This window comes from Pelecanus crispus, chromosome 11, assembly GCF_030463565.1.
Source record: "Pelecanus crispus isolate bPelCri1 chromosome 11, bPelCri1.pri, whole genome shotgun sequence".
Lineage (NCBI taxonomy): Eukaryota > Metazoa > Chordata > Aves > Pelecaniformes > Pelecanidae > Pelecanus > Pelecanus crispus.
Window position 1 is genome coordinate 32,729,284 of NC_134653.1, and position 24,887 is coordinate 32,754,170.

The following is a 24,887-nucleotide window of genomic DNA, read 5'->3' on the forward strand; positions in this document are numbered from 1 at the left end:
TCAGCAGAAAACGTTAGCGATTCCTAACCGCGGCTGAATTAGGCCCCCAAAAATTAAGCTAAAGAGCAACACCAGCGCTGGCCGGGCCCGGCGGACCCCGGAACCAAAGAGCGCGGCCCAGCTGCCGGCCGGCCCCGCGCACGGCGGCCGGAAGTGGGGGGGGAAGCGAGCGCAGGCCCGGCGGCGGGGGCCCCCCTCGGTGCCGGCGGGGCGGCGCGGGGGCCCGGCCGCGGTGAGTCCGTCCGTCTGTCCCTCCCTCCCTCCCTCTCTCCCTCCTTCCTCCCCTCCCCTCCTTCCTCCTCTCACCTGCGGCGGGGCCGGGCCGGAGCGGCTGACCCGGTGAGGGCCACGGGTGGGCGGGGGGCGGACGCATGCGCGCTGTGGTGGCAGCCTGGGGCGGGGGGGGGGTGGGGGGCTGTTAAAGAGCTGGACCCGCGGGGCCGCGCTCTTAAAGGGCCAGTGCACCGACTACTGAGCTCTTAAAGTGCCAGTGCACCTTGCGCAGGTTCTGAAAGGGTCGGCACGCCTTATGCTGAGCCCTTAAAGGGCCAGAACACCTCTTGCTGAGGTCTTAAAGGGCCAGTGCACCTCGTGTTAAGCTCTTAAAGGGCCAGCACACCTCGTGCTGAGCTCTTAAAGGGCCAGCATGCCACAGGCTCCCTGTCTTGGGGTGCGAGGGAAGGGGCAGAGCAGCGGCCGGGCTCCCGGGTCCCCCCCAAGGGCCGGGCCTGGGTGAAGCTGGGTGGGCAGGAGGAGCAAGACCCCAGCTTTGGGGCACGACCAGCCTGGGGTGCTGCCGTGATGGATCTGGGGCTCGTCCCCTTCCCACGGTGTCACCCCGGACTCGCCGGGACGCTCCTGTCTGCACCCAACTCCATGTCCGTTGACCCCGTTGCTGTGGTTGTAATAAAAGCGAGTCCTGCCGCCACGGCCACGGAGGGAGCGGATCCGAGACTCAAAAGCCGTCCCGCCAGCCAGGCCCTGGTGTGAGGGACGGCTGCTTCGATGAGGGACTCTCATCCTCAGAAACTTCCCTGCGTGTCCTTAATTGGTTTGGGTTTTGGTTTTTTTTTTTCCTGATTGAAATTTCTGTTTGGCAATCAGTCAAAGGTCTGATTCATCAGGGAGTGAATTGCCGCTTGGGAACGTCGAGGTGGTAAACATGCAATTAATTAAATGTGGTAGTTGGAAGGTGGCTGTGAGAAAGCATTTCCCAGATACTGCTCTGCCGATGGTGTCGGTTTGTTTTTTAAATTAATGAGAGTATATATCATGCTGTCTCTGGCCTGTGGCTGCTGGCAGCCAGTTGGGCTGATGGACGGGGATGCCAGCTCAATGCATAATCTGTTTTCTAAAAGCAAATTGGAATATTAAAAATTCATTGCTCCCCTTGGCTCACGCCTGCTCTCGGCATTTTAAATAATGGGGTGATTGACTCCGTGTTTAGCTTGGAGAGGACGTTTCCTTCTGCTGACTCGCCGCAGCGTTGATCGCATCTCGCCAGTGTCCGTCTGCAGGTGCGGTGCGTCACCTGCTCCCGACAGCTCCCAGCCCCGTGGCGCGGTCACAGCCCGTGGCTGCTGGGCATTGTCCCCGGGGCTGTGGAGCACAGCGTTGCCTGCAAACCCTGACCCCGGCAAGGATCAGCCCGAGTCCCTCTTAGTCGTTGCATCTAGGGACAAACGTGAGAAACGCGGGGAAAGCCTGGTGGAGATTTCATACCCGACCTGCTTAGAGATGGTTGTCTTGAGGTGGGCGAGGGCTGCCCAGGGATGGCAGTGCTGTCCCTGCGCAGCCCCAGCTCTCTGCTGAGGGCTTCATTTTGTGAAGTTTAGCCACAGCTGTGTGATGGGTAACCCCAACCTACCCCTGCGCGCTGGGAGCTCAGTGAGAGCAGGCGTGAGTGTCGTCTTCAGAGGGCGATGCAGGAGCAGATCTTCCAGGGCTGGTTGGCTCAGGGTTGGGTTTAAGGATTTGGGGGCGGCTGGACGTGTGGCTGCTGAGCGAGGGCGGTCTCCCCCATGGCACTGATGTAACCCGTTTGTTCCCTCCAGGGGCTGATGCACGATGGCCCACAGCCAGTCTCGGAAGAGATCGCGAAGCAGGAGCAAAAGCAATTCTCAGAGCAGGCAGGAGAGGAAGGAGAAGAAAAAGAGGAAAAGCAGCAAGGACTCGCACCGGGGCAGCAGCTCTCCTCCAAGGAAGCGGACCTCTGGGTCTCACAGACACAAGTCGAGCTCAGCGGCAGCTAGGGAAGGTAGGGGAAAGGCCCACGATCCCACACTTCCACCACATTTTCCTGGGGCAGGTGCAGAGAGCGGGCCCAGGTGGGAGAAGAGGGTCCCTGCTTTTAGCTAAGTCGGTGTCTGTTGCATTGCTGTGCACTTTGTGCCCATTTTAGTTCCGTTCTGACAAGTGTGGAGCCCTGCAGCCCCTCCACGTGCTGGTCTGTCAGCATGGCGCTGCACGGTGTTAAAGGTGTTGGCACAGAGGGATCTTTGCCCCAGCTTTGGGGGCTCTGCTGTTCAGGCAAGAAAGAAACCAGGCTGGGAGGGGGATGATCAGCATCCCTGCTGCCACGAGGCCAGAGCTGCTCCACTCAACCTCTTCTTATGTATTGCAGAAAAGAAGGAAGGAAAGGACAAAAAGAAGAGGAAGACAAGTACCTCTTCCTCTGAGACAGCATCTTCATCCAGTGGCTCTTCCTCATCTTCCTCTTCCTCCAGCTCCTCTTCTGATGACTCCAGTGACAGTGACTCCAAAACAAAGAAGAGTCGACATGGCAAAAAAAAGCGAACAAAACAGAAAGACAAAAAGAAGAAGAAGAAGAAGAGAATGAAGAAGAAATCAAAAAAGAAGTCAAAGGAAGGGGCTAAGGAGGAGAAGCCCAAGGGAGAAGCAGTGCCCGGCCCCTCACTGGAGCAGTGGCAGAAGGAGTCGCTGGTGGACTCCGGACCAGGTAACAATGGCGTTTCTGTCCTGCTGAAGCCAGGGCACCCAAGTGTCGCGCTGGGGAAAGGCGCTCGCACGTCACCCTTCCTGGGAGCCACACAGGGTGTCTGAGGGAAGCAGGGCTGAGTACAGAGGGGAGCTCCTGACCTCCTCCCTCCTACGTACCGTGGCCACCTTTGAGCCACGCCAAGTAAATGTAAGGAGCCATGTTCAGACAGTCATTTGTGAAGCGTTTAGATGTAGTTTATAGATGTGAGTGGGGAACAAAGGTGCCAGATGGAAGGTCACAGTCAGCCGTAACAAACTGAGAAAGCTGGTACTGGCTTGGGGACATGGAGCGGCCTTTGCGCGGTTCATCACTGAACCCCGAGTACCGCTGGGCAACCGGTGCGGCATGCGTGTCTGTTCATGTTGGGCGTGGTGCTGTGCCCCTCAGCCAGGAGCCGGCCCCACGAGCGCGGCTCTGACGAACTAATGCGTTCCAGTTTTGACAGACGAACAAAAATCCCGAATCCAGGCTATGAAGCCAATGACAAAGGAAGAATGGGATGCGAGGCAGAGTGTCATAAGGAGAGTTGTCGATCCTGAAACAGGGAGAACCAGGTATGATCCCTGGGGAAAAGGGAGGCAGGTTGTCCATCCCCATCCGTGCTGTGTGGGTTGGAGTCCTGGAGGCTGCCGGTCCACGGCACTGCAGTACCATGCATGGACCCAGGTCCCCGTCAGCAGCAAAGGCCTGAGCCCATCCCTCGCAGCTCCCCTCCTGTCAGACCTGGTGTAACTTACCCAGAAAGCAACGTGTTTGCCACCAAATTGTCAAATTGTGCTGGGGCTCCATGCAAGGGGCCCCGGGCTGCGTCCTGACCCCGAGCTGCGTGATGCAGACAGCAGAGCAACTTGCTGGAGGCAGAAGGGTTGTTCCTTGCGCTGTGAAGGGTTCAGCTTCTTCCCATTAAATGGGACTCTGCAAGCAGGGACGGAGCGGGAACCAGAGGGGTGACTGACACCTCCTTACCCCACTGCTTCACGCACTTGCCATCCAGCTCTGAAGCGTGCACGCACTCAGCCCCAGTTAGCACCTGGGTGCAAGTGAGGAGAGAGTGTGCGCCCCTTGGGGTTACAAACAATCAAACTGAAGTTTGTTTAGCTGCCAAATAGAAATGACCCAGTTTTTAATAAACTGCATCCTCTCAGCAAGCAGAAAACATCACGCTGAAGAGAATTGGGTATGACAAGTCCAGTCTTAAAATAGAAGGCAGCCTGCAGGGCTCAGGGAGGTGTGGAACAAAGGTCGGGGCCCCGTAAGGCATGTAATGAAGACAATTAAATTTCTGTTCATGTTTGGAGGTGTGAGCTGCCTCCAACACTGCTTGGAATTTGCTCAGCAAGGTGCTCCCCAGTCTGGCTGCCTTTCAGGCCCAAAGTGGCTCCTGTTTCTGAATGACTCTGCAGTTTTCTGGGGCAGCCAGGACCAGACCTGAACTCTGTGAAGAAAGGAAGGGGTTTTGCAGGGGTTGGGGCTGCTGCTATTGACAGCAAAGCCTCTGCAGATGGTGGGGTGGCAGGAGCTGCTTTTATTGGGAGTGTTTGCTCCTGCCATGTGCAAGCGTGCCTGGGTGTGCACGCAGCAGCCGGTGCCCACCGCCTGGGGCAGGGACAGCTGGCCCATGCAGGGGGATGCTGATTTCTCAGGAGACCGCACCTGTCCTTGCTGCAGCATGGTGATATTAATCCCACAAGAGCAATGGAGAAGCCTGCTGTGCTATTGAAGGTTGATACGGCCAAAAAAAAAGTCACCTCATGCAACTTCAGCGGCAGGTTGTCACTGGCCTTGCCCAGAGGTGCAGCAGCCCAGCACCTGGTCCCGGGCTGTGAGGGAGCTGGTGGCTGCGTGCCTGAGCTGGGGCACAGCAGCAGCCCCTGGGGTGGGGGTGGGGTGGGGGGGTCAGCGCATTCTGCAGCTGGGAAACAGCGTGGCTGGCAGGAATTTGCCGGTAGCCCTCACGGCTCCTGGGCCTGTGCTTGTCTTCCAGGCTTATTAAGGGAGATGGAGAAGTACTAGAAGAAATCGTCAGCAAGGAGAGACACAAGGAGATTAACAAGGTAGTGGGGACTTGCCACCAGCATGAGCTACTGGTGGGTGGGTGGGTGCAGCCGGGGAGCTGCTGCACCCAGAGGCGTTGTCTTGCCTCCCTGGGGACCCCACCGACTCTGCCAGGGCAAACCAAGCCCTGGCAGCTCCACAGGGACCCCCACGGGTGGGTGCTGGTGGTCATTCATCCTTGGGCAGGCAGTGCTGCAAGCACCCGTGTCTCTCCCTTTGCAGCAAGCCACCCGCGGGGACGGGCTGGCCTTCCAGGCGAGGACGGGGATGCTGCAGTGAGCACACGTGCGCCAGCCATGCTGGGAGCCCGTCCTGCTGCTGGCGCCAGCCCAGGTGTGAGCCTCTGTCTCTGGACCGTGCAGACAACAGCACGTCAGGATGCTTCCCCAGGGGCAGTTGCCAGCCGCTCTGTAAGTTACTGACTGGGAAGGAGAGTGACTTTAATGGCTGTAACACACTTAGACCTGCTTGCCCCGATGCCCCTTTCAAGGCTGGAGGAGCCCAGCAGCACGCAGGGGACAGGCGCGCTGGCGCTGAGCACCTAGAGGTGCTGCCGCCCCTCAGCTCTGGGCTTTGGTGGGCAGGAGCCAACGCTGCAGCCAGGACAGGGTATGTGCTAGGGCTGCCAAATACACAGCTGGCTGCTGCTTCTTCCCTTCAGGAGCTGCTTTTGGCCCCTTCCTTGCTGGATGTGTGTGCCCTGTGCTTACGCAGTGCTGCATGCTCATGGGCCCTTGGCACTCACCCGCCCCACTCGGAGAGGAGCGGCCGTGCCGCTGCGTGGCTCTGCTCAGGCTGCAGCTCTCCTCTGGGCTTTCAATTGCCACTCTGTGCCGTGCCCCGGGGGCTTTGCTCAGCCTTTCTGCAGCTTCAGCTCATTGGGTGGTGCTGGGGGAAGCGCACTGGGGCGCGGGCAGGCGTGCTTTGCAGAGGGCTGGCTTTGCCTTGCTGTCCCTGCATGCGACTTGTGTCCCTTCCCCACAGCACAGGCCCCGGGCAGCGTTAGGGTTCTGGGCTTCTCAGGACCCGCACCCATGGCTGCTGTGAAGCAAACAGCTGGCCTTTCCCCCAGCGCAAAGTCCATAAATCTACAAACTGTAAAAAAAAGGACAAATGGGTTAAAGGACAAATGGGTCCTGTAGGACTGATCTGCATGGAGGGTTTCCATGTTCTGTTATTCACTGTAACCCCATTAAACTGGCGCCTGCTCACGTCCCTGGTTTTCCGACTTGTCTGTTTCTAGAGTCTTGGGGAAAAAAAAAAAAAAAAAAAAACAAGCAGACAGAGAAGAGCCTTCCCATTTCTTTAATCTGTGTAACTCACAATGATACTGTACACAAAGCACACCCAGGCGTTGGAACGATGCACTAACAGCAAGGAGGAGAAGGAAGTTGCACAGAAGGTTTGTCACACACAAGCGAGTCATCGGCACGGTACTGTACACACAGGGGCGTACCCAGCGCGGCTGCCGGCGCCCTCGGGCATGCCCTCCAGTGGGTCCCCACACACACATCTGTTACCCCTAAAGCGATTTTTTATAAATAAAATATAACTAACATCGTTGGAATATAAAATTGACAGTCGAGGGTATCAACAGGCAGAGGGTGCCAAGGACAGGGAAGGGACCATAAGGCTTCTAGAACTAATAGGAAATGCAGCAAACAGTGGCGATACCTGAAGAAGGGGCTGCTACAGCAAGCACGGTGGCTGCTGGGCGGAGCGGGAGTTTGTTAGTAACCCTTTGGCTAGTTACTGCTCTCGGCTCGCGGATCGGACACTGTAAACGTTTTTGGTACTAGAATTTCGCCTCGTCTGACTGAGCAGATCTAGCAAACCCAGGAAACGACTCGGAGGGAACACACGGGCTCCTCTATTTTTAAAAGACTTGAAAGGGACAGCGTCAGGTAGAAAGTCTGGCCCAATAGTGCAGTAATACAAAAAGCTGCTTTTTTATAAAAAATCTGAGCTCCACAGCAGACTTTAATTCCCATGGAAACGATTAAAAAATAAAAAAAAAAAAGACTGAGGCAGCCTGCGCAGCACGAGCTGTATTGTGCTAGTGTGCGAGAACAGGACGTGGGCTGCAGCAGAAGCAGCACGACTATCGTCGGTCGCGCCGATGGCTGCCCCGACAATGGCGGGCGCTAGGGAGTACAAGAAACTTGATATTCTTTCATTTTGAAGCGAACAAGTTATTCGTAACAAAGATAAATTAGGTTTTTAACCTGACAGTGCCCCTTTAGTAAGGATGGAATATACATTCATCTTTCCCTCACTGCATCCAAACGGATCCTCTTCCATACATGTGGAAAGGCATCGGGTCACATGCATTGCTCTCCAAAACAGCTCGGAACAAACAGGTTATAAACACAGAGTTAAACTATTGCTATTGTTCTTTGAGTGAGTAGCACGTTGATCTTTGCTTCAGATAGATGAGTGCCAGATGGGGGCGGCTGAGGATAGGCTGATGTAGACTATGACGGACTGAATCGGTGGAGAAAAACTTATTGGCGTATTTCCTGGTAACTACACCCACCTCATCTGGTATTATTGCAGCAATAAAAGGTCCTGCTCTACAATTGCTTCTCTACAATTGCTTCTCCGTGTTGGATCCGTACAATGGCAACAGATGGGGGGGCCGGGGAAAGGACCCGGACAAGTTTCAAGAAGCTCAACAAAGGATGAGGACGGAGGTGCTATGATTGTCAGTCTAACTGGTTAGTAGCCGTTTAAAACGTGAAGTGACGGAGAGGTGAGTATAATATTGCACTTCTGCATTCATTGACAGTTACATTAAACTTGGTCCATAAAATAATTGCTTTGTACATAATGCCTGAAACAAAAAGCTACATTTTTAAATATTAATAAACCCTGAAGGTTCCAGTCCCTCCAGACATTTTTTTTTTCCTCTACATAAATAAATAACTTTCAATTTTATATATCCACTTTTTATGTTGAACATTTACATTCGCCTCTGTTTTACACTATCTACACATAAGAAAATGTGAACATCTCATCAGCATTGGAAAATGTACAGATCATGCCTCGGTTGTGGACTTGGGAGGAAAGTTGGATTTTTGCAAAGGCCATATCCAAATTTGCAGAAATTATTTTGTGATGTGGTTTGGTGACTTCACAGGATGGGTTGTGGCTTGGCTTCCTACTCAGATGGCATCCGTTCGATAGAACGCTCGACTAGTGAAAAGCTGGGACAATTCACATTGTTTTTAAACCCAGTAAACTCTGGATGTACATTCAGAGAGAGCTAAGCTGAGTCGGCAGAAAGGGAAGTCGGTTTTCGGTAACAAAAGTCATCAGATACATTCTGTAATTTGATAATTATCAAAGAGAAGTGGTTAAACATTTTGCAGTCAGGCTGCAAGACGTGGGAGATGCACTGGGCGGCGGGCGGGCAGTTCGGTTTGAGCGCTCCGCCGGCTCGGATGCCGTTGGCAGCTCAGCACTGTCCCTCCTCTGCCTCCGCTTCGACCCTCCAGCGCCACGAACACGTGAGATCTACCTTGGATGTCTGATGAGTTAGATTTGCCTACCGTGGCCCAGAGCCAATTAGCAGAGCAGCGTTCACAGTGCTGTGTGTCTCAGTGCGGCCGTCCTGCACTTCATATTGAAACAGTTAATAAAATGAAGCAGCCAGTCTAAAAAATTCTTTGTTATAAACAAGGTCCTCAGAAGTAGAAAGTGATATAAAGACAGGAAAGTGTGGTGGGGGAAAGCGGGGTTACACATAGTCGGGAGCTCGGTAGGACTATAAAATCTCCATGTGAAGAGGCCAACTGGAGTCTGTAAATGGGCACCCCGGGTCCCCCGGGGCGGACGCCCCTCTGCCCCGGGAGGGGTGTGCAAGGAGGGAACCGGGCCCTTCACCGGGGGCCAGGCTGACCCGGGAGGAACAGGACTAAGGGGCTTTTGGGCAAGCCCTCGCTCTAGGCACTGGTCTCCTCCGCTGCTGCAGAGCGACGCACTCCCGTTCCTGTACCGTGCACCGCGCAGGTCTCGGTGTCACCGGGGGTGCCGGCCAGCAGCGAGCGCTTCGCCCTGCGCACCGGCAGCTCCCCTCTGCCACGCGCCCAGCCCCGCCTCGCTCCAGCACGCACAAACCATCAGCTCGGGCACGTCCACTGAGAAACACACCAAGAAAATTAAGATATGGCCTTTTCTTAAGGTTGCCTGACATTGTTGGCACACTTCCTTACAGTCTCCTTACTGCTGGAAAAACTTCTGCACAGTTGGTTTTTTTTTTTAAATATATACATATACATATATATATGTGTGTGTGCGCATATGTATATGCACATAAGTATATATATACACACACACACCCTGGCTTAGCAATATTTCATTGTCATGCACTACAAACAGTTAGGTGTAGCTACATGAGATGGTAACAGGTTTCCATTCTAAAAATCATCAGTGCAAAAAACAATGAGGTTTTACAGTTCAGTAACTACAGGTAAAAGAAGCGAGTCTAGTTCCCATGAAAGCTGCTACTGAACTCGGAGAGAACCTGGGAAGAAGAAAAATGTCTCAGAGGTGGGTGTTGAGAGAGTCAGACCCTGCATTTGGATGAGAACTGCAATGCAATCTAGCTGCTGAGTGCCTTCAGCTGCTTCCAAATATACGGTGGTTACTTTTGGAAATAATATATAGCGAGAATATTTGGAGACGTTAACAGCAAATTAAGTGTCTGAGGTTTGTAACAGCTCAAACAAAATAGCTTGTATTCCTCTTTTAATAGGTCAACGCATTAAATTCCATCGGCTTCTAAAAGGTCTCTTTAAAAAATAACAGTAATAACAATAACGACCCCACTTTCTTGGGCGTGAATCTGCCGACGTTCTGCCTCTACCAACAGCATCGATACATCTTTATATGCTTTGCCACTGCACGTACTCCTTGAGAAAGTGGCTGAACTTGAAGCTCTTTGTACAGGTCAAGCTCTCGGTTGCTCTGCCTGGCACAGCCCGTGATAAATCCCTCGCCTGGGGCTGCCTGTGCTGCGGAAACGGCACGCTCATCGAACCTCAAACTTGCCCCGTGCCGGCACCGGCAGAACACCTCAGTCTGACTCCTGGGACAACCCAGAACAAGTTCCCCCAGCCTCATCCCCTGTTCCTGTGGCTCTGAGGACAGCACTCGGTCACGCATATTGGAGCGATGGCTAACAAGGTGAGGAGGCACGTATTTACAGTCGCTAAACCTGGATAAGAGAAGGAGGCAGGAGAGAGCGCGATCTTGACCTGGAGACTTCCCCCCCCACCAATTTCCAGCTGTTGCTTGGGCTCACGCTGCACAAACCTGACGCTCCCACTGCAAGGCCTGCACGTTCTGCGCGGGAAACATCCTGTCTCTTCCCAGAATACCATGATGTTATTAGAGTAGCACCATATTTACCCTTCCAGCCCGTAACGCCGGCCTCATCCCTCTTTCCTTTTGTTTTCTCCTCCGGTGGCTGCAGCCGACAGTCACTGGCTCTGGCCTGGCTACTTCTGCCCCAAGAGGCCAGACTCCAGCCGGGATGCTGTGCTCCGGCCCCAGCACCCCGTGGCGATGCTCATGCTTCTTTGGCTGCGTTCCCTGTCCCTCTCCTTGTCGCTGTCGGACTGGCTCTGGGTGCGCTCGGGGCGGTGGCCGGCGCTGCCGCCGGTGGCCGAAGGCTGGGAGGAGATGGTCCGCAGCAGGTGATTCCTCTTGCGCAGGAACTCGGTCTGGCTGGGCAGCCCGAAGCTGCCCTTCCGCAGCGCCATGCGCGTGGTGTTCTTGGCGGGGCGCGAGCGGTGGTTGTACTCCAGCTGGGCCAGGTGGGCTGCGTACCCCTCCGTGATGAACTGCGAGACAAGAGGGACGAGGGCAGGCGTTAGAGGGATGGGACATGTTTCCCTGATAGCCACCGGCAGCCAAACGCGTTTGCTGTACCAGGTCCTCTGAGGTGACGTACAAGACGTGGAGCCGCCCAGATGTGATGGGTCCTGGTCTGCGGGACAGTTCCTGTCCTCTTGGCAAACACCAGCTCGGTCACCAGTTCTAAGGTGACCAAATTCCCACCGCCCTCCCACGGGAGGCCCTTGGCAGCACCTCCAGGGCTCGGGCAAGCTGACTCCTACCTGACACTGGCTCTGCAGCTTTTTGGTGGGTCGGCCAACGATGTAGATGTGCGTGGGCGGAAGGCTGATGGAGCTGTACACAGAGATGTCCTTAGTAGATCCATATGCCGCATGGATCCTCATGTGGAGCTGCGGGGAGAGAAGGCAACATGCAGTCAGAACATATGGGCACCCCGTACTGCTCAACAGGCAGGGCTCTTTTTTTTAAATAGCATTTGTGGGAATCTTAGGTCAATAACTTATGTAAGTTCCCAGCTGGATAATGCACCGCTGTGCAAAGCGCTAATTAACAGAGCTGGGGATGTTTACAGGCCAGAACAAGAGGAGTAACGACAATACGAAAGCGGATCTCCATTGCTGATCCACGGCCTTTCCCCGAGGTCTGCGGGGGGCAGGGACGCCGCACACTTCACTGCCTACTTGTCACTGGGGGAGAGGAGCCGTTTGCAACTCCCCATGCAGTAACCATTAGCAGGGAGCGTTCCCCTCCGCCAGCCACGCTGCCGCACGCAATTCTGCTCTTTAACTCTGCTGGGCAGAGGGAGAAGGAACATGCTGCTTTTCAGGGATTCGTCTGCCTCTACTCTGAGCAGAGAGCAGCTCCTGGCCAACCCCTTCCTTAGTGGGCTGAAGTGGGGGCTGGCAGGGGAGGGGTGGACACTGGTGCCACCACAGACCGGTCGGCTTTGCCCCCGGTGCTGAAGGCAGGCCAGGGAGCTGGAGAGGAAGTCTCTGGCCCTGGTCACAAATTTGTTCTTCCGGAGGACAAGGGAGAGCAGGCAGCGAGTAAGGGCCAGCTGCTCCTGCCACCATGACTCGGGCTGAAACGAGACTCCAAGGGAGTTAACGATGGGCTTCGCTGCTGTTCAAGGCAGGGCACAAGCGCTTGGGACACTGGCAGTTCCTTTGCTTGCCAGACAGAGAAAATCTTGTTTTATCTGGAGCTTTTCTAAGGCTCTGTGCTGAGCAGCATTAAGACCTCCCTGGGGTCGAATGCTTGGGAAGACGCTCTGTGGAGTTTCCCATCAAGGCTGCGTGCTGCAAGGCCATTTCTGCAGCAGCTCCATGCCCTCTCAGACCTGCTGGTTCACCACAGGCAGCCAGAAAGCCACCAAACAGGTGAAAAAAGTGCCTGCGTGGGGAAGAGGAGGCATGGCTGTCTGTTTCATTAGGCATTTAGCGTTAGAAGGACCAGTGATGAAATGGAGCAATGCAGAGATGACACGATTTAACAGCGTAGACATTTTTGTAGAGCAGTAAAAGGATGAAATAAAATGAACAGATTAATCTTCCACTGCGGGTCACATTGCTGCCAAGAGACTGGTGCTGACAGGGGCAATTGGACGAGGAGCAATCTAAACCCGTGCTACGATCGTATTTCAGCAGACCCAGGCTTACGTCTGTGATGAGGGATTTCAGGAAGTTGGCCTTGTGCCGCAGCGGGTCGTGAACGAGCCCATCGCAGAAGGAGACGATCCCGTGGGGGAAGTTGTGCTGTGCTAACCACGCTACCACCCTCTGCTTCTGCATGTCGGGGCGGCCCGTGACATAGATAATGAGGTAGCCGAGGTCTTGCCAGTGCCTAGAAGGAAAGCCACAAGTCAACGGATTGCAGACCTAGAGCAGGGTAAAACAGAACAACTGCCCCATCCCCTCACGCTGACCTTACAACGTCAACCGCTCCGGCGCGGACTTTGGGGTCGCTGCCCATGATGGATACACTGGCTGCAAAGGAGCCGTCGATGCTGAACACCACAAACTCCGTCCCCTTCGGCAGGACTGTGATGTAGCTGTCTGCATATGTGTGGTCACCCCTGAAAGGGATGCAGGTATTTACAGGCATCAAGATATAGAGGTTCTTTTAGGAGGTATCACTGAGTCCTGCCATGCATCACAAGCCCAAAGCAGCACCCAAATCCGGCCCAAAGCCTCTAATAACAATGCCACCCTCACTTACAGCAGTGACAGGCACTGTGTGAAGGCCTCTGTGCTAAAGTGGGTCTGCAAATAGCACTCTGGAGCCCTGGTGTCAGCAACTTCAAAAAAAAATATATCCTCAGAAAACCACTGCTGGGTTCACCACTGAAAAGATGGTCCTCTCCTCCCCCTTCCAGAGCTCAACACCAGCAACTGGAGCTGAGCTGGAGCCCCTGGGCGGTGAATTATCACGAGTACCAAGTTCTGTCCCTCAAGGACAAGTTTATGGTCTTCAAAATACACACAGTCGTGCAGTTTTGCAGATGACCACAAGGCCATGCATCTGCGGTGCGGAAGGCCTGCTCCTGCATGTTGTTGATGATGTAGGAGTCAGAATAAAACGTGGATCTTCCTCTTACAGCTGCAGAGTACAAATGACTGTCTCTGTTGCTGGCAAACCAGGCTCTGAACCCACCCAACAATCAGAGCCACCCCAGAAGGAGAGACCATTTTCTACAGTCATCAGATTCCCCTTTTGTTCCTCTTGCAAACTAAGCCCTGGCACCCCACGGTACCTCACCTGACCACCATCTTGACAGGGTACACGCCAATGCCCAGGCGCCGGTTCTGAGGGATGACATAAGAAATCCTGCCGCTGCTGTTGCTGATCTCGGTGTCAAAGTAAACCCACTCTCCTGACGGTGGCTGGGTCATGATGTGAATGTCCACCTGGGAAGACAGCAAGTCTGTCAAGGCCAGCATTGTCAACAACAGCATTAAAGACACAGATGAGTAGAACAGGCCAAGCACGGGGACCTTCCACCCAAGTGCCTTTGGATGGCAGCAGGGCTGGGTCCTGCTTCCACCCTCTGCACTTCACAGATATGAGCTGAGAAGCACCCAAACATCAGGACGCTGGAATGAAACCCAGCCTTGGGGGGAAAGACTTCCATGATGAACGCCGCTGCTGGTAGGAGGCACTGCACAAGTCTGAGCAGGGGAACCTGGCCAAGATGCAAAGGTAGCAGACCCCATCCAGGGACCAAGGGAGCACCGACCAGCACTGCCTCTGTCCCTGTCCTCCACACTTTTCACCCCATGGTGCGCAACCCCCAGAGCAGACACTACCTTTTCTCCTGTGAGTGTGACCATATCTAACGGACCGTACATAAATCTTCCATTTAAGGTCTGGGGCCCATCTTCATTAGCAATGGTGTCGTTTATCCTGTGGTTGGCTGTAACATTCTGCACAAGTCAAGAGGGAAAGAGGGGGGAAAAAAAAAAAAAAAGAAAGAAGTTTGCAGTGATGGACAGCCTCACAGGGAAATCCCAAATATAACCAGACAAATTGGAGCATGGGTTTCTCTCTGCCACTCCCCACCCCCTCCACCCACAGCTCTCAGCTTTAGAGAAGAATCTGACATGTGGCGGAGGTGAGACTCCGTGCCCCACATTGACGGGGTGGATTTGAGCGTATATGGCTGAAGAGCCAATTTCGATAGCAGTTTGTACATGCAATTCTGATACTGTCTATTAACTCTTACACTTTGGATTTAAGAGGCAATACAAGCAGCTGCCAGAGAAATTTGCTGACGTTGTTTCAGCTCTAACAGAGAATTGCCCTCTTTCGGGAATTGAAGACATTTCCTGGGAGCGAAGGGCGTTTACCAAGCAGAGAACTTGCATTATTGGACTTTGAAAGACATTCCACCTCTTTCCCTGACCTGCAGCCAATGCTTTCGGTATTTTACATAGACTCAAGGCCAAGAAGAGACCTTGCCGGTCCAGATATTTTGGGGCACTCTTTCACAGCTATATAGGTAGGATATAATCGCTAATACATACCAGCAGCGCAACGCGAGCCTCTGTCTCTGCTGTGGACACACACAGCCGTGCCCGCGCTGGCTGCCTTCAGTGCCGTTCTTGCAGCCCAAATCAAAACCCCTCTACACAACAGCGCTTCCCCCTGCCGCAGCCCCAAAACACCCTTACCCGGAGCTTCACATGCGTCCTCTTGCGGAGCCACTTCTCGCGGGGCTTGGAGGGGGTGAAGACAGACACCTCCTTCCCATCCAGCTCCAAAACGCTTGAGTTCTCGTGCCTCATCACCTGCGGGAGGACAGATCCCACCGACACATCAGCCGCTTGTGCAGTGACCCCCCTCCTCCTGCCCACGCTGTTCTACATCCAAGTAAGGGCAATGCCTGGACAGAGGCGGCCGGAGTTTGCCTGCTGGGTGTTCGGCTTGTCAGCTTGCAGGTTTTACAGACTGTTCCCTTAATTGCAAGGACAAGTGTGCTCTTCTGAACTAGCAAAGCCTGCGGCCAGCGCTGACTTAATCCCGGCTGGGATGCGGCTTATTTAGATTGTCAGGAGATACAGAACTGACTCAAACACAGCAGGATGAGCTCTGCGCTTAGCTATCTGTCCTCCCTCAAGGTGTTCATTAGTCTCCTCCCATGGTCTGCAAGGGACCGGTCTCCTTCAAACACAAATTCTCTGCTCTTCCCACAACAGATCTGGCACTGGCTGCTCTGACCAGCCTCATGCAGACAGATACCATTCCTTCAGCTCATTTCTTATTTCTATTTAAACATATTTTGGACTGCTCCTGTCCCATGGCTTTTGCTCTTCTCATTTTGAGAGAAGACAAAACTATTGATTTGACCCTGGCGGAGGCATGCAGGGGTCCGGCTCGGCCACGCGCAAGGCAGTGCCCAGGGTGTCTGTCCATCCTGATCTCATCTCCGAGGTTGACAGAGCTCGAGGTCTTTGTGCTGGTGGGAAGTCACTGCACCAGAGCAAGGATCAGAGGGGGAAGGTGATGCCCACCAGCCAGCCTTTTGGAGGCAATTCCTGCCTGTCACCAGGGTGTGGGCAGGGATGGAGAAGCAGGATTAGATCCTACCTAGACTGCTCTTAAGCTCTAGAAGGGAAAGGGAAGAATAACACCACAGACCTCAAAGGCGAGGGGACATCTCAAAGACTGCTGTAAGACTGGGAGGTGACCCTGCACAGAGAAATCCGAAATCAGCAGTAGTCCTTAGTGACCCTGTCCCTCCAAAAAATTAAGGAGCCTCTTAAACATAGGCTCTTTTACAAGGTCTTGAACATTTTTGTGTGGTGAGCAGCTCTCCAGCTGACCCAGGCTGTGGTGGTCTGACAGAGGGCAGCTCGCTTTGCAGAGCTGAAGCTGTTTTTCTTCCAGGGAAATGGAAAAAGGACCCTAGGGAGGATGAGCTTGCTGGGGAGGGAGTTCATAGAAATCCAAGGTAAACAAAATAACAAGTTTTACTGAAACTTATTTAAATCAGGAATCTATTTCGAGTCCTATCTAGGCTTGCTTTAATTAGCTTTAATCTTTGGAGGCTAAAACTATTCAAAGCTTACTTTTACATTTTGTCCAGAGCTAACTTTCAAAGGCGATTAGAAACAAGTCCTTATTAGGGGAAGAAGTGGCATGGTGCTCTGGAAGGACTGCAAGACAACAGGGAATGAGAAAAATCCCAGTCTCAAGATGGAGATAAGTGAGTAGAGACAGGCACCAGAGAAGGGGGGTGCCAGACTACCCAGGCAGCCACCGGCAGGCTTTGAATGGATGGAGAGGTACCTCAAGCCACAAGATACGAAGCGCCACGCTGTGCTACAGACCCAGGTTTGGGCTGAATCCCGAGTAATTGGCTATTTCTTGAGCAGAGCATTTTGTGTATGAGACTGTCGTGACTGTTCCCACTCACGCACAATTACAGGTCTGTCTCTCTCTCTCCAGCCCCATTAGGCTGAGCTCGATGCAGGGCTGGGGTTTCACAGCAGCTGATCCAGCAAGGTGCATGCAAGCACAGAGATGTCTCGCTGGGCTAGATACAGCCCAGGAAGAAAGGGTTTCACTGGATTATCGCTACCGCTCAGCTGCCACCAGCACTGACATCTCTGTTGTTTATGGTTCCCACACTATTTGGAAGACAGCACTGAACAAAAGTTTGCCAACAGAATCATAAATAATTGAGAGCTGCAGTCGAGGAGGCTGGAAGAGAGCAGGGACGGCTTAACAGCTGAGCTAACACAAAGCAAACCCAAGTGCTGAAGCGGGCAACACAATCCACAGAGTTGCTTTTAGTTTTGTTTTTTCCTGTTCTGTGCTCTAAGTACCGTTCCTTGTGGGGTTCATACTTTGTAAGGCAAATAACTCCCCCTCATCCCCAAGGAACTGAAGGAAAAATATTTCTTTTAGGAAAAACACATTTTAAACAGTAAATTTAAATCTCAGGCCAAATGTAGGTTGATAGAGTCTGAGACGTCAGACTCCAGACACCAGCAATCCCCATTTACCCAGCCCCAGGAGAACTGCTTTGTACTGGAGGATCGAAGGCTAAATCCCAATGCAGTGATGATGGTCTGAGTTCCTAGAGGAGACCACAATAACTCAGGAAGCCAAAATGGAGAGCCCAACCCTGTCTGTCAACTCACGTCAAATTTATACAAAACTTCTCCTTTGGTTTTATTGTATTTGGTGCTATTTTTATTTGTACATCGAGAAGTTTCCTTGAAGTTTCAGACTTGAGATCCAAACTTGCACACACAGAGAACAGCTCACTTCAAGAAACAAGTGCCACCGACTCTTGCCACTGTGATCTGATAGGAAATGGCCCTAGGCTCACTCCATGGCTCCCTGGTGAGCCCATCTGAAACCTGCTCTGATGATAAAACCCAGACCCAAACTAACCAGGCGTGACAGCACACGTCCATGAAGTTTGCATGTGTGCAGCTCTGCTAACACCACAGGTGACGGACAAAAAGAAGGGGAAGAAAATGGATCTACAGTAGCAAAGGGTATTTTTTCATCCCCATGCGTCAACAAAAGTTATGGAAGGTGCAGTGGAAAAAACAAAGACCCCAACATATTTTTCAGCCCAAGGGAGATCAGGGGAGGGAGAACGACTGTACCTGTCTCAGCAGGAAGGAGACAACATCTGTGGACTCCCAGTAGCTCGCGTGGAAGAGGTGAGGCAAAGCAACTGTCGGGAAAGCCGTCAGAGCGTCAGGACAGTAGAGAGCGTAGTCGATCCTTTTGGTTCCCCACCACTTGGCAGCAACTAGAAGCAAGAGACTCATTCAGACAAAGGGGGTTCACAGGCGCGCACGGTCTCCGCCACAAACGGTGTTTCGAGGCTCTGGCTCCTTGCTCCAGGTGTGCCGGGAGGTTGCTCCCTGGCTGGTCACACTGCTTAGAGGGAACAACCGACCGAGGGCTCAGTGTTTGCTCAAACCAAGGGAGGAACACACAGGGGCACCACCATTTGAGCTTTCCTTTGTTTAAGCAAATAGGAAGGCACTAGAGGGCAGGTATTAATTGGCCGTTAGTCCAGACCCTGGGGAAGGGGTCCAAGGCTCACATGGAATAAGCCTGGGAATCCATGTGCCAAAACATAAGACAGAAACTCATCTCCCTGGAGCTGTGGGAGGAAGGGGGCGTGTGCTCTGCTCACCACAGTACAGGCCCAGGCCATCTCCAGCCCCGCATCCAACTCCTTTAGCTTTCACCAAAGAATAAAAGACTCTTTAGCATCCAGATATTGGCCACACTAAAGAGGATATGAATACTGGGAGCCCACGTGAGATTCTAAAAGGCACCACAAGGCAGGATGCTAGAGCATGTGGTGCTGGGATTGGCAGTTCCCAACAAGTCCTGGATGCCTTCCTGGGCTACCATACTGCAGGCAACCGAGACGTCCAGCCCAGCGTCCCCAGGAGCATGCCTCTGCAGTGGCCGACAAGAAAAGTGTCCAGGAGTGCCAGGACTCCATTGCACGTGGCACTGAAAAATACACCGGGACTTGGGTAGGCAAGGTTACAGACAATGCAGAAAAGTTTCTCCCCCAGGGAGTCAACAACTTGCACACAAGTGAGCGACAGCCACTGTTCACCCACCCATGGGACACCACCACACTTCAGTACTGCCCCGAACTCTACCCACGCACGCGCCCTTTCCGACTCCCTAGCAATGAGCACGTCTCAGTCCAAAGCCTCAGACCCCAAAGGCGTGGGCTGCTTTCCCAGCAGTGAGGGGTCCTCAACCCCTACGCATTCTGGCCTGGAAAGCGGCAACGGAAGGAGAAGATGGATCAGATCAAGAGAGCAACAGGAGGAGCTGCGTTTGCATGCATGTTGCAAGCTGGTGCTTTGACCAAGGGCTTTCTCAGATTTGGTTTTTCTCTGTGACAATGTTTCCTTTTTACGGACTTCCAGGAAAGCTGCCAGGTATAAGGTACGATCCAACAACCCCTCTTGTTAAGGGAAATCTATCTGGTGACGAGCACAGATGCTGAACTGAAAAAAATGGACCCACCAGCTCCTTCCAGAGACCTGCACAAAGCTCCCACCACAGCAACATGCAGAGGGTTATGGCATCAAGCACATCCCCATGGCCCAGCCCTGGCTGTGCCAAGTGCCCCCAGGCCACCCCCATCCTAATGGCCCTTGCTTTTCTGAAGAGCCATGGGAAGGAGGAAGAGGGCGTTGACGAATCAACATGGCTTTTCCAGCGCACACAGGCACCTCCTCGCAGCCATTTCTGACTCCCTGTCTTCCAAATTGGCAGCTCCTGGTCGTGTCCCAACCTTTCATTTCTCATGCAAGTCCCCAGCTTGGGTAATTTCAGATTCTTTGTAAGAAGCAGACAGGATTTACTCTTCCATGCTCAGAAGACAGCGATGGAGGCAGAAGCATTATCCCCACAGCTCTGCCCAGAAGAACTCCTGCTCTTGCCAAGTTGTTAGCCGTGTTATGATCGATCTTTGGAGCAAAGTGACAGAAATACTTGTTAAAATGCAATCAGAAATTGCAAGTGCCTCAGTGAAAGCGCATAGATTTCTTGTGAAGTTCTGTGACTATCGAATGACAAAGGAAGTCGACCGAAGTGGCTGTCTCCAGAATACCTGTCTTGATGTCCAGGTTGGGAATCCGAAGAGCACAGTCTGCAGCCTGACTCCATGGCCCTTTGAGCTTTCTTCCCTTCGAAGGGATTTCATGTTTATGCTGCCTACGTCTCTTGGATGAGGTTTGGGTAGGGGATTTGTGAGGGAGGGCAAGTTGGGACAGAAGGCTAAACCCTCTGCAATTATTAAGGTTGTGTTTGGTTTCTAAAAGGAAAAATAAAATAAAAAGAAGCAGAAATCACACTTAGTATTACAGCACACACATGCTGCAGGCAACACCACTTTCATCCTCCAGAAATTCACAGTGCAAGGGAAGCTGCACCCTAGGGAGGGCTCCCGGGAGGGAGCCATGGTTTTGCAGTGCCCCCCCGGACTTCCTCCGGCTCTCCCTGTGGGATAAGCATGGACCACACCCAACCCTCAGTGCCGCAGCTTCACATTACCACGGCGCTACTAAGGTCGAGAGCAAGAGCTGCAAAGCCGGAGCCAGGGCTCAGAGGACACGTCGGCACTCGGAAGGTGGAGGAAGGGGCTGCGACAGCCCTTGGGGCGGGCTGCACGCGGGGTCAGGGTGCGTGGGCAGTCCACGCCGGGGCTGGACTCTTCCTCTCCGATCTCAGAAACGGGTTTTGATGGCTGTGAAGTGCGTGGAGGAATAAATTACACAAGCCAGAAGCTAAATAATCAAGGAGAGCGCGGGGAAAGCAGAGAGAGGCAAGCGTTGCGTGGGCCTGATCCTGCCGTCAGCTCACAGAGGCAGGATCCCTCCGTCGCGTCATGCGGACCTTTAGGCATCGCCCCAGCGTAAACACTTCATAAGGAACAACCGCCGCCCCCCGCTTCCCCTCCCGGCCGGCCGAGCTCGGCAGCTCTCCGTGGGTGTGAAACCAGCACAAAACAAACACCTTCTCCCCCAGGAGCCTTCTTCCAAAGCAGATCAGCATTTAGCAAGCGCTTGGCAAGATGTCTTACCAGGACAAATACAAAAACGCACGCAGGGAGCGCGGCGTCAGCTCTCGGATGAGCTTTGGGAAAGAAAACCTCATGTGTCAGAGCGCAGGTAGTTTATTTCTGCTGCCGAACGTCACCTCAAACAGGGCAAGAAGTTACAGCATCCCCTGACCTTCAGCAACTAACACTTGCCTCAGGGAGCGTTATTAACCTCAGCAATTAATTATGAAGTGAGTCGTTTGTAGCCCTGCAGTCTAATGTGCCGGGAATGGAGCATCTCTAAATTTTTGCCACCTTCTGGGACAAGAGTTTGGGATGAAGGTTTTTTTTGTTGTTGTTTTTTAATTTGTTCGGTTTTCAGCCTTTTTCTGTCTGAGTTATCAGAGGTCCCGGAGGATGCAGATTGTTAATCTCACACTTCAGCTGAAATGAAGAAGGGGCTGAACCATTAACAAAGGTTCTTGTTCTCCACTGTATTAGCTGGGAAGTTATAGACGTCTTGGGAAAAATAACAAAAAAATCCCTTTTATTCCTCATTTGGCTCTGGGATATGGGTCATAACTGGCTGACTCTCTGAGCTGCCCTGCGGGCTCCAGAAGAGCTGAATTGCTAATGCAAAGTAATAAATAACCCAAACCTGATTTTCCTTTTCAGCATTACAGGGGGGCTTCCTCGTCCCCATTTTTGTGGACCACATTTAAGTGATCTGCATCAAGCCATACACCATATCCTGCATTATCAATCTGGCAATGCTGATCCCTGCCAGTTCTGCACGACTTATCAATGGCAGCACAGAAACATCCCTTTGGATTAACCCTCACCACACACAGCAGCCAAATGGTACTCAGTTATCCTTTTTTTTTTTTTTTTTTTAAATTTATCACCAGCACGGTCCAACATGCATAACACAGCGGTGGCCCCTGTTATTATAATCAAATTATCATCTGTTCCCCCAGGGGATACGATAACACACAGCACTGACTACAACAAAACCGGGTGAAGACGGAATAATTCAAATTTTTTTTTTGTTATAAACAGAAAGTAGAACCCCAGACAGACAGACAGACAGAAGCTGCGTGGCTCTGGCCCGGTGCGTGGTGCTGAGAGAGCGGTGCGGCAGCGAGCGGTAGTCTCGGAGGGGTGAAACACTTACTGTTGGCTATGTTGGAAGCAGTGTAACTGTCTGCCATTCCTGAGACCTGGCTGGCAATGCTGATCTCACTGGCTCTCCGGAAGCCCCTGAACTGAGGGGCTGAAATAGGGGTGGACAGGGACGCGCTTTCCATGAAGATGGCACCATGAGACTGAACAACATCTGCTACAAAGTTGAAACAGGGAAATCAAAATATTAGACCAACAGACAGAGGCTGGGCAAGATGAACTCGAGGGGAGGAAGGAGGCAAACAAGGCTGGTAGATGCAAAAACCTTTCAGAACTGATTGGAATGAAAAAAAAAAAAAAATCATCGGAGCTCTGGTTTGAAAAGAAAGCAAACACCACAGCAGGCAAAGAGACGTGGCTGGAGGAGCAGTCTTTGATTGAGAGAAGCAAAATAAGTAGCTCAAAAAAACAAATCAAAAACCCCAACGAAAAAATCCAGGCAGACATATTCAAGCAGCAATAACAGAAGCATGTGTCATACATACAGATGTGAATATACACAACTTCATATATTCACATCAAGACAAAATAACCAAGGTAAGAAGAACAAAAAACAACCTTAGAAAGGGGATATTTGTTTTCTTGAACTGTTTAGACTTAAATAAACATCTCCAAGATAGAAACATTAATGCAAAAAAAAAAAATAAAGAAAACATTTTCATGCCTGGCAGGGACTAAATTTGAGCTTGTACTTTATTGCTAATGGATACAGCCGACACTCGTTACACTAAAGTAAGGGCTATCGAAAGAAAGGAGTCTGGTGCTGAGCACTTACATCTCCAATCAGTGTTGGTGGATCAGGGAGCACTCAGTCTCTGTGAAAACAGAGCTTCTTTTGTACAACGTGCAAGTCTGGATTTTTAGATCCCAACCTGAGGTTTACCAAGTGTGGCCTAACCCTTTAGTGCATAAATATAGAAAAGGAGAATTTAAAGTCATGCTCACATGGACCTTACACATGTATTGGAGGGAAATGGACCTAACATGTTCAGGACTGGCAAACCGAGAGATGCTGAAAAGTCACGATAAAATCTCTGCCTTTCAGTTTTCTCCCCTCTGTGGGTGCTACAAGGCAGAATTAAGTGTCTGTGGGATATCCCAAGATCCTGCACTGCAGAGGGTTTGTAATGCCAATATCATGTACCTCACAGCACTGGTATGGCACTGGTATGGCACTAACATGCAAAAGCAAAGCTACCTACTATTATTTTAACGTTGCCCATCCCTGCTGTACCTGAGCAACACCATCTGAACTTTATTCCCAGGTATCAGGGCACAGGTTTGTGCCCGGCCAGGCAGTAGATGCCAAGGGGAACGCAAGTACATTACTCCCACGCACCAACATCCTCTGCCTATTTCAGCCAGTTTAGATATCCTTGGATTTCATCCCAGTATGCGGCTGACACAGGGCGTTGTTTTGGCAACTGGTTTATTTTAATATCAATCTTTTTTGATTGGGGCTACTGATTTGCTTCCTCCGATCTCTCAGTTCGCAGCAGCAGTGTCTGTGCCCACACAAATCCTGCTGCAGTGGAGGAAAAGGGAATGTATGAAGCAGAAAATGTGTAGCTAAGTGTTGGTAAAAGAGTTCTGTTCTCTGCAGGGAAAATCAGGCCACAAGCTGCTCTGTGTAAAAGCTTCGTGGACTGCAAGATCTGAGCCCTAGCGGGAGCCTGACCTGATGATGAGCTGCACACACTGCCCACATTGTGCCTGAAAGGCCATTACCAGCATCACTTTCCTCCTCTTTTCACCTTGCCTTGAGCTGCTGGCTGTCAAGGCTGCTACCAATATCTGCAACCCAGCCAGCCCCACCGGGCCAGCATGGCTTGCTTTCTGCAGAAAGCACCAGCGCAAGCAAGAAGACACAGTTCAAGCAGAGGCTGTACTCAGAGAACATGAGCCAAGCCAGGAGCTGCATTCAACCCCACAAAGGTCTCAAGGGTAACAGGTCTCGTTCCCATTGCTGCATGACCTGGAACAACCCTCTCATCTCTTCCTTCGTTACCCCTCCCTCTCCTCTCAATTCCCTTGCTTATACAGACCATGAGATCCTTCTGCAATTATGCCCTTGTGTCACATCAAGCCGGTGCCCCAACACAGCTGTAACACAGATGATGACCACCAGCTTCCCTGAACTTGGTGAGATACAGCGAGAGGTTTGGCTTTGGCTACGCTAGGAAAAAATGCTGGGTTCAGGTATAACTAACACCTACCAGTGAAGCCTGAACTTATTCCTTTCCTTTTATATAAATATAACTTATAAAAAATAAGATATAAACCATCTGTGGCTTGAATTAGGAAGCAGCTGGAAGACACGCTAAAGAGCATTACAGCAATGCTACACAGGAGAAAAGGCTGGGCCAAATGTGGTGCTGCCTGGGTTGATCATGGCTCCGGCCCCATTAGCGTGTCTTCACTTAGCTCTGCCTGAATTTTATCTCCTTTTTCAAGGGCCCAGAAAGCAGGAAGTAAATAAAGGAAGAGACAGTGGTATTTAGGGCTTGCTTTTTTTAGCCAATCTCGCTTTCCTGGGCCTGACTGGGGATTTTTGAATACAGTGAGTTTAAAGCAAAACCCAACCTCAACAGCCCTTCCAACACCATCCTAGCTAGTGTCGCCACAGGAGTAATTTTCACTCCTATGAGAGCCTAAACTGTTCTACCATTACTGAACTGTTCAGCTTAGTATTGCCTGCATTGATGGCAGGATTCTGCTCTGCAGGGGATAAAGTGCTGCCGACAG

At 52.1% G+C, this 24,887-nt stretch overlaps 2 protein-coding genes across 6 annotated transcripts in view; one reads left to right on the plus strand and one right to left on the minus strand.

Annotated features, from left to right (window-relative positions):
• Positions 1-318: 318 nt before the first annotated feature.
• Positions 319-5,442, plus strand: ARL6IP4 (ARF like GTPase 6 interacting protein 4). 3 transcript variants are annotated; one of them, XM_075718830.1, is made up of 6 exons: positions 319-339; positions 2,055-2,257; positions 2,624-2,959; positions 3,438-3,555; positions 4,986-5,055; positions 5,279-5,442. In XM_075718830.1, exons 2-6 carry the CDS (start codon positions 2,068-2,070, stop codon positions 5,333-5,335), a joined length of 771 nt encoding a protein of 256 aa, XP_075574945.1. In that variant the 5' UTR covers positions 319-339; positions 2,055-2,067; the 3' UTR covers positions 5,336-5,442. The 3 variants fall into 3 exon arrangements, with proteins under 3 accessions (XP_075574945.1, XP_075574947.1, XP_075574946.1); XM_075718832.1 differs by having other exon boundaries at positions 3,447-3,555; XM_075718831.1 differs by lacking the exon at positions 319-339 and having other exon boundaries at positions 2,046-2,257.
• A 4,889-nt stretch (positions 5,443-10,331) lies between these two features.
• The window catches only part of PITPNM2 (phosphatidylinositol transfer protein membrane associated 2), a 122,247-nt gene continuing 107,691 nt past the window's right edge, over positions 10,332-24,887 (minus strand). For 2 of the 3 annotated variants that reach the window (XM_075718130.1, XM_075718129.1), the window contains 9 exons: positions 22,135-22,299; positions 18,040-18,188; positions 15,088-15,204; positions 14,224-14,340; positions 13,676-13,824; positions 12,843-12,992; positions 12,577-12,760; positions 11,179-11,307; positions 10,332-10,902 (listed from right to left, as the gene is read on the minus strand). In XM_075718130.1, the coding sequence (XP_075574245.1) occupies positions 10,558-10,902; positions 11,179-11,307; positions 12,577-12,760; positions 12,843-12,992; positions 13,676-13,824; positions 14,224-14,340; positions 15,088-15,204; positions 18,040-18,188; positions 22,135-22,299 (1,505 nt within the window). In that variant the 3' untranslated portion in view covers positions 10,332-10,557. Of the gene's footprint in view, positions 10,903-11,178; positions 11,308-12,576; positions 12,761-12,842; positions 12,993-13,675; positions 13,825-14,223; positions 14,341-15,087; positions 15,205-18,039; positions 18,189-20,030; positions 20,235-22,134; positions 22,300-24,887 lie in introns of all 3 variants that reach the window. The other variant, XM_075718128.1, reaches the window with a different exon arrangement.

What these genes read in the sequence shown, in the direction of transcription:
- ARL6IP4 (XM_075718830.1), top strand. Translation starts at nt 2,068, where the DNA reads ATGGCCCACAGCCAGTCTCGGAAGAGATCGCGAAGCAGGAGCAAAAGC. An exon ending in GCTGGTGGACTCCGGACCAG is followed by an intron (nt 2,960 to 3,437) that starts GTAACAATGGCG and finishes AATGCGTTCCAG; the next exon opens with TTTTGACAGACGAACAAAAA. An exon ending in CCTGAAACAGGGAGAACCAG is followed by an intron (nt 3,556 to 4,985) that starts GTATGATCCCTG and finishes CTTGTCTTCCAG; the next exon opens with GCTTATTAAGGGAGATGGAG.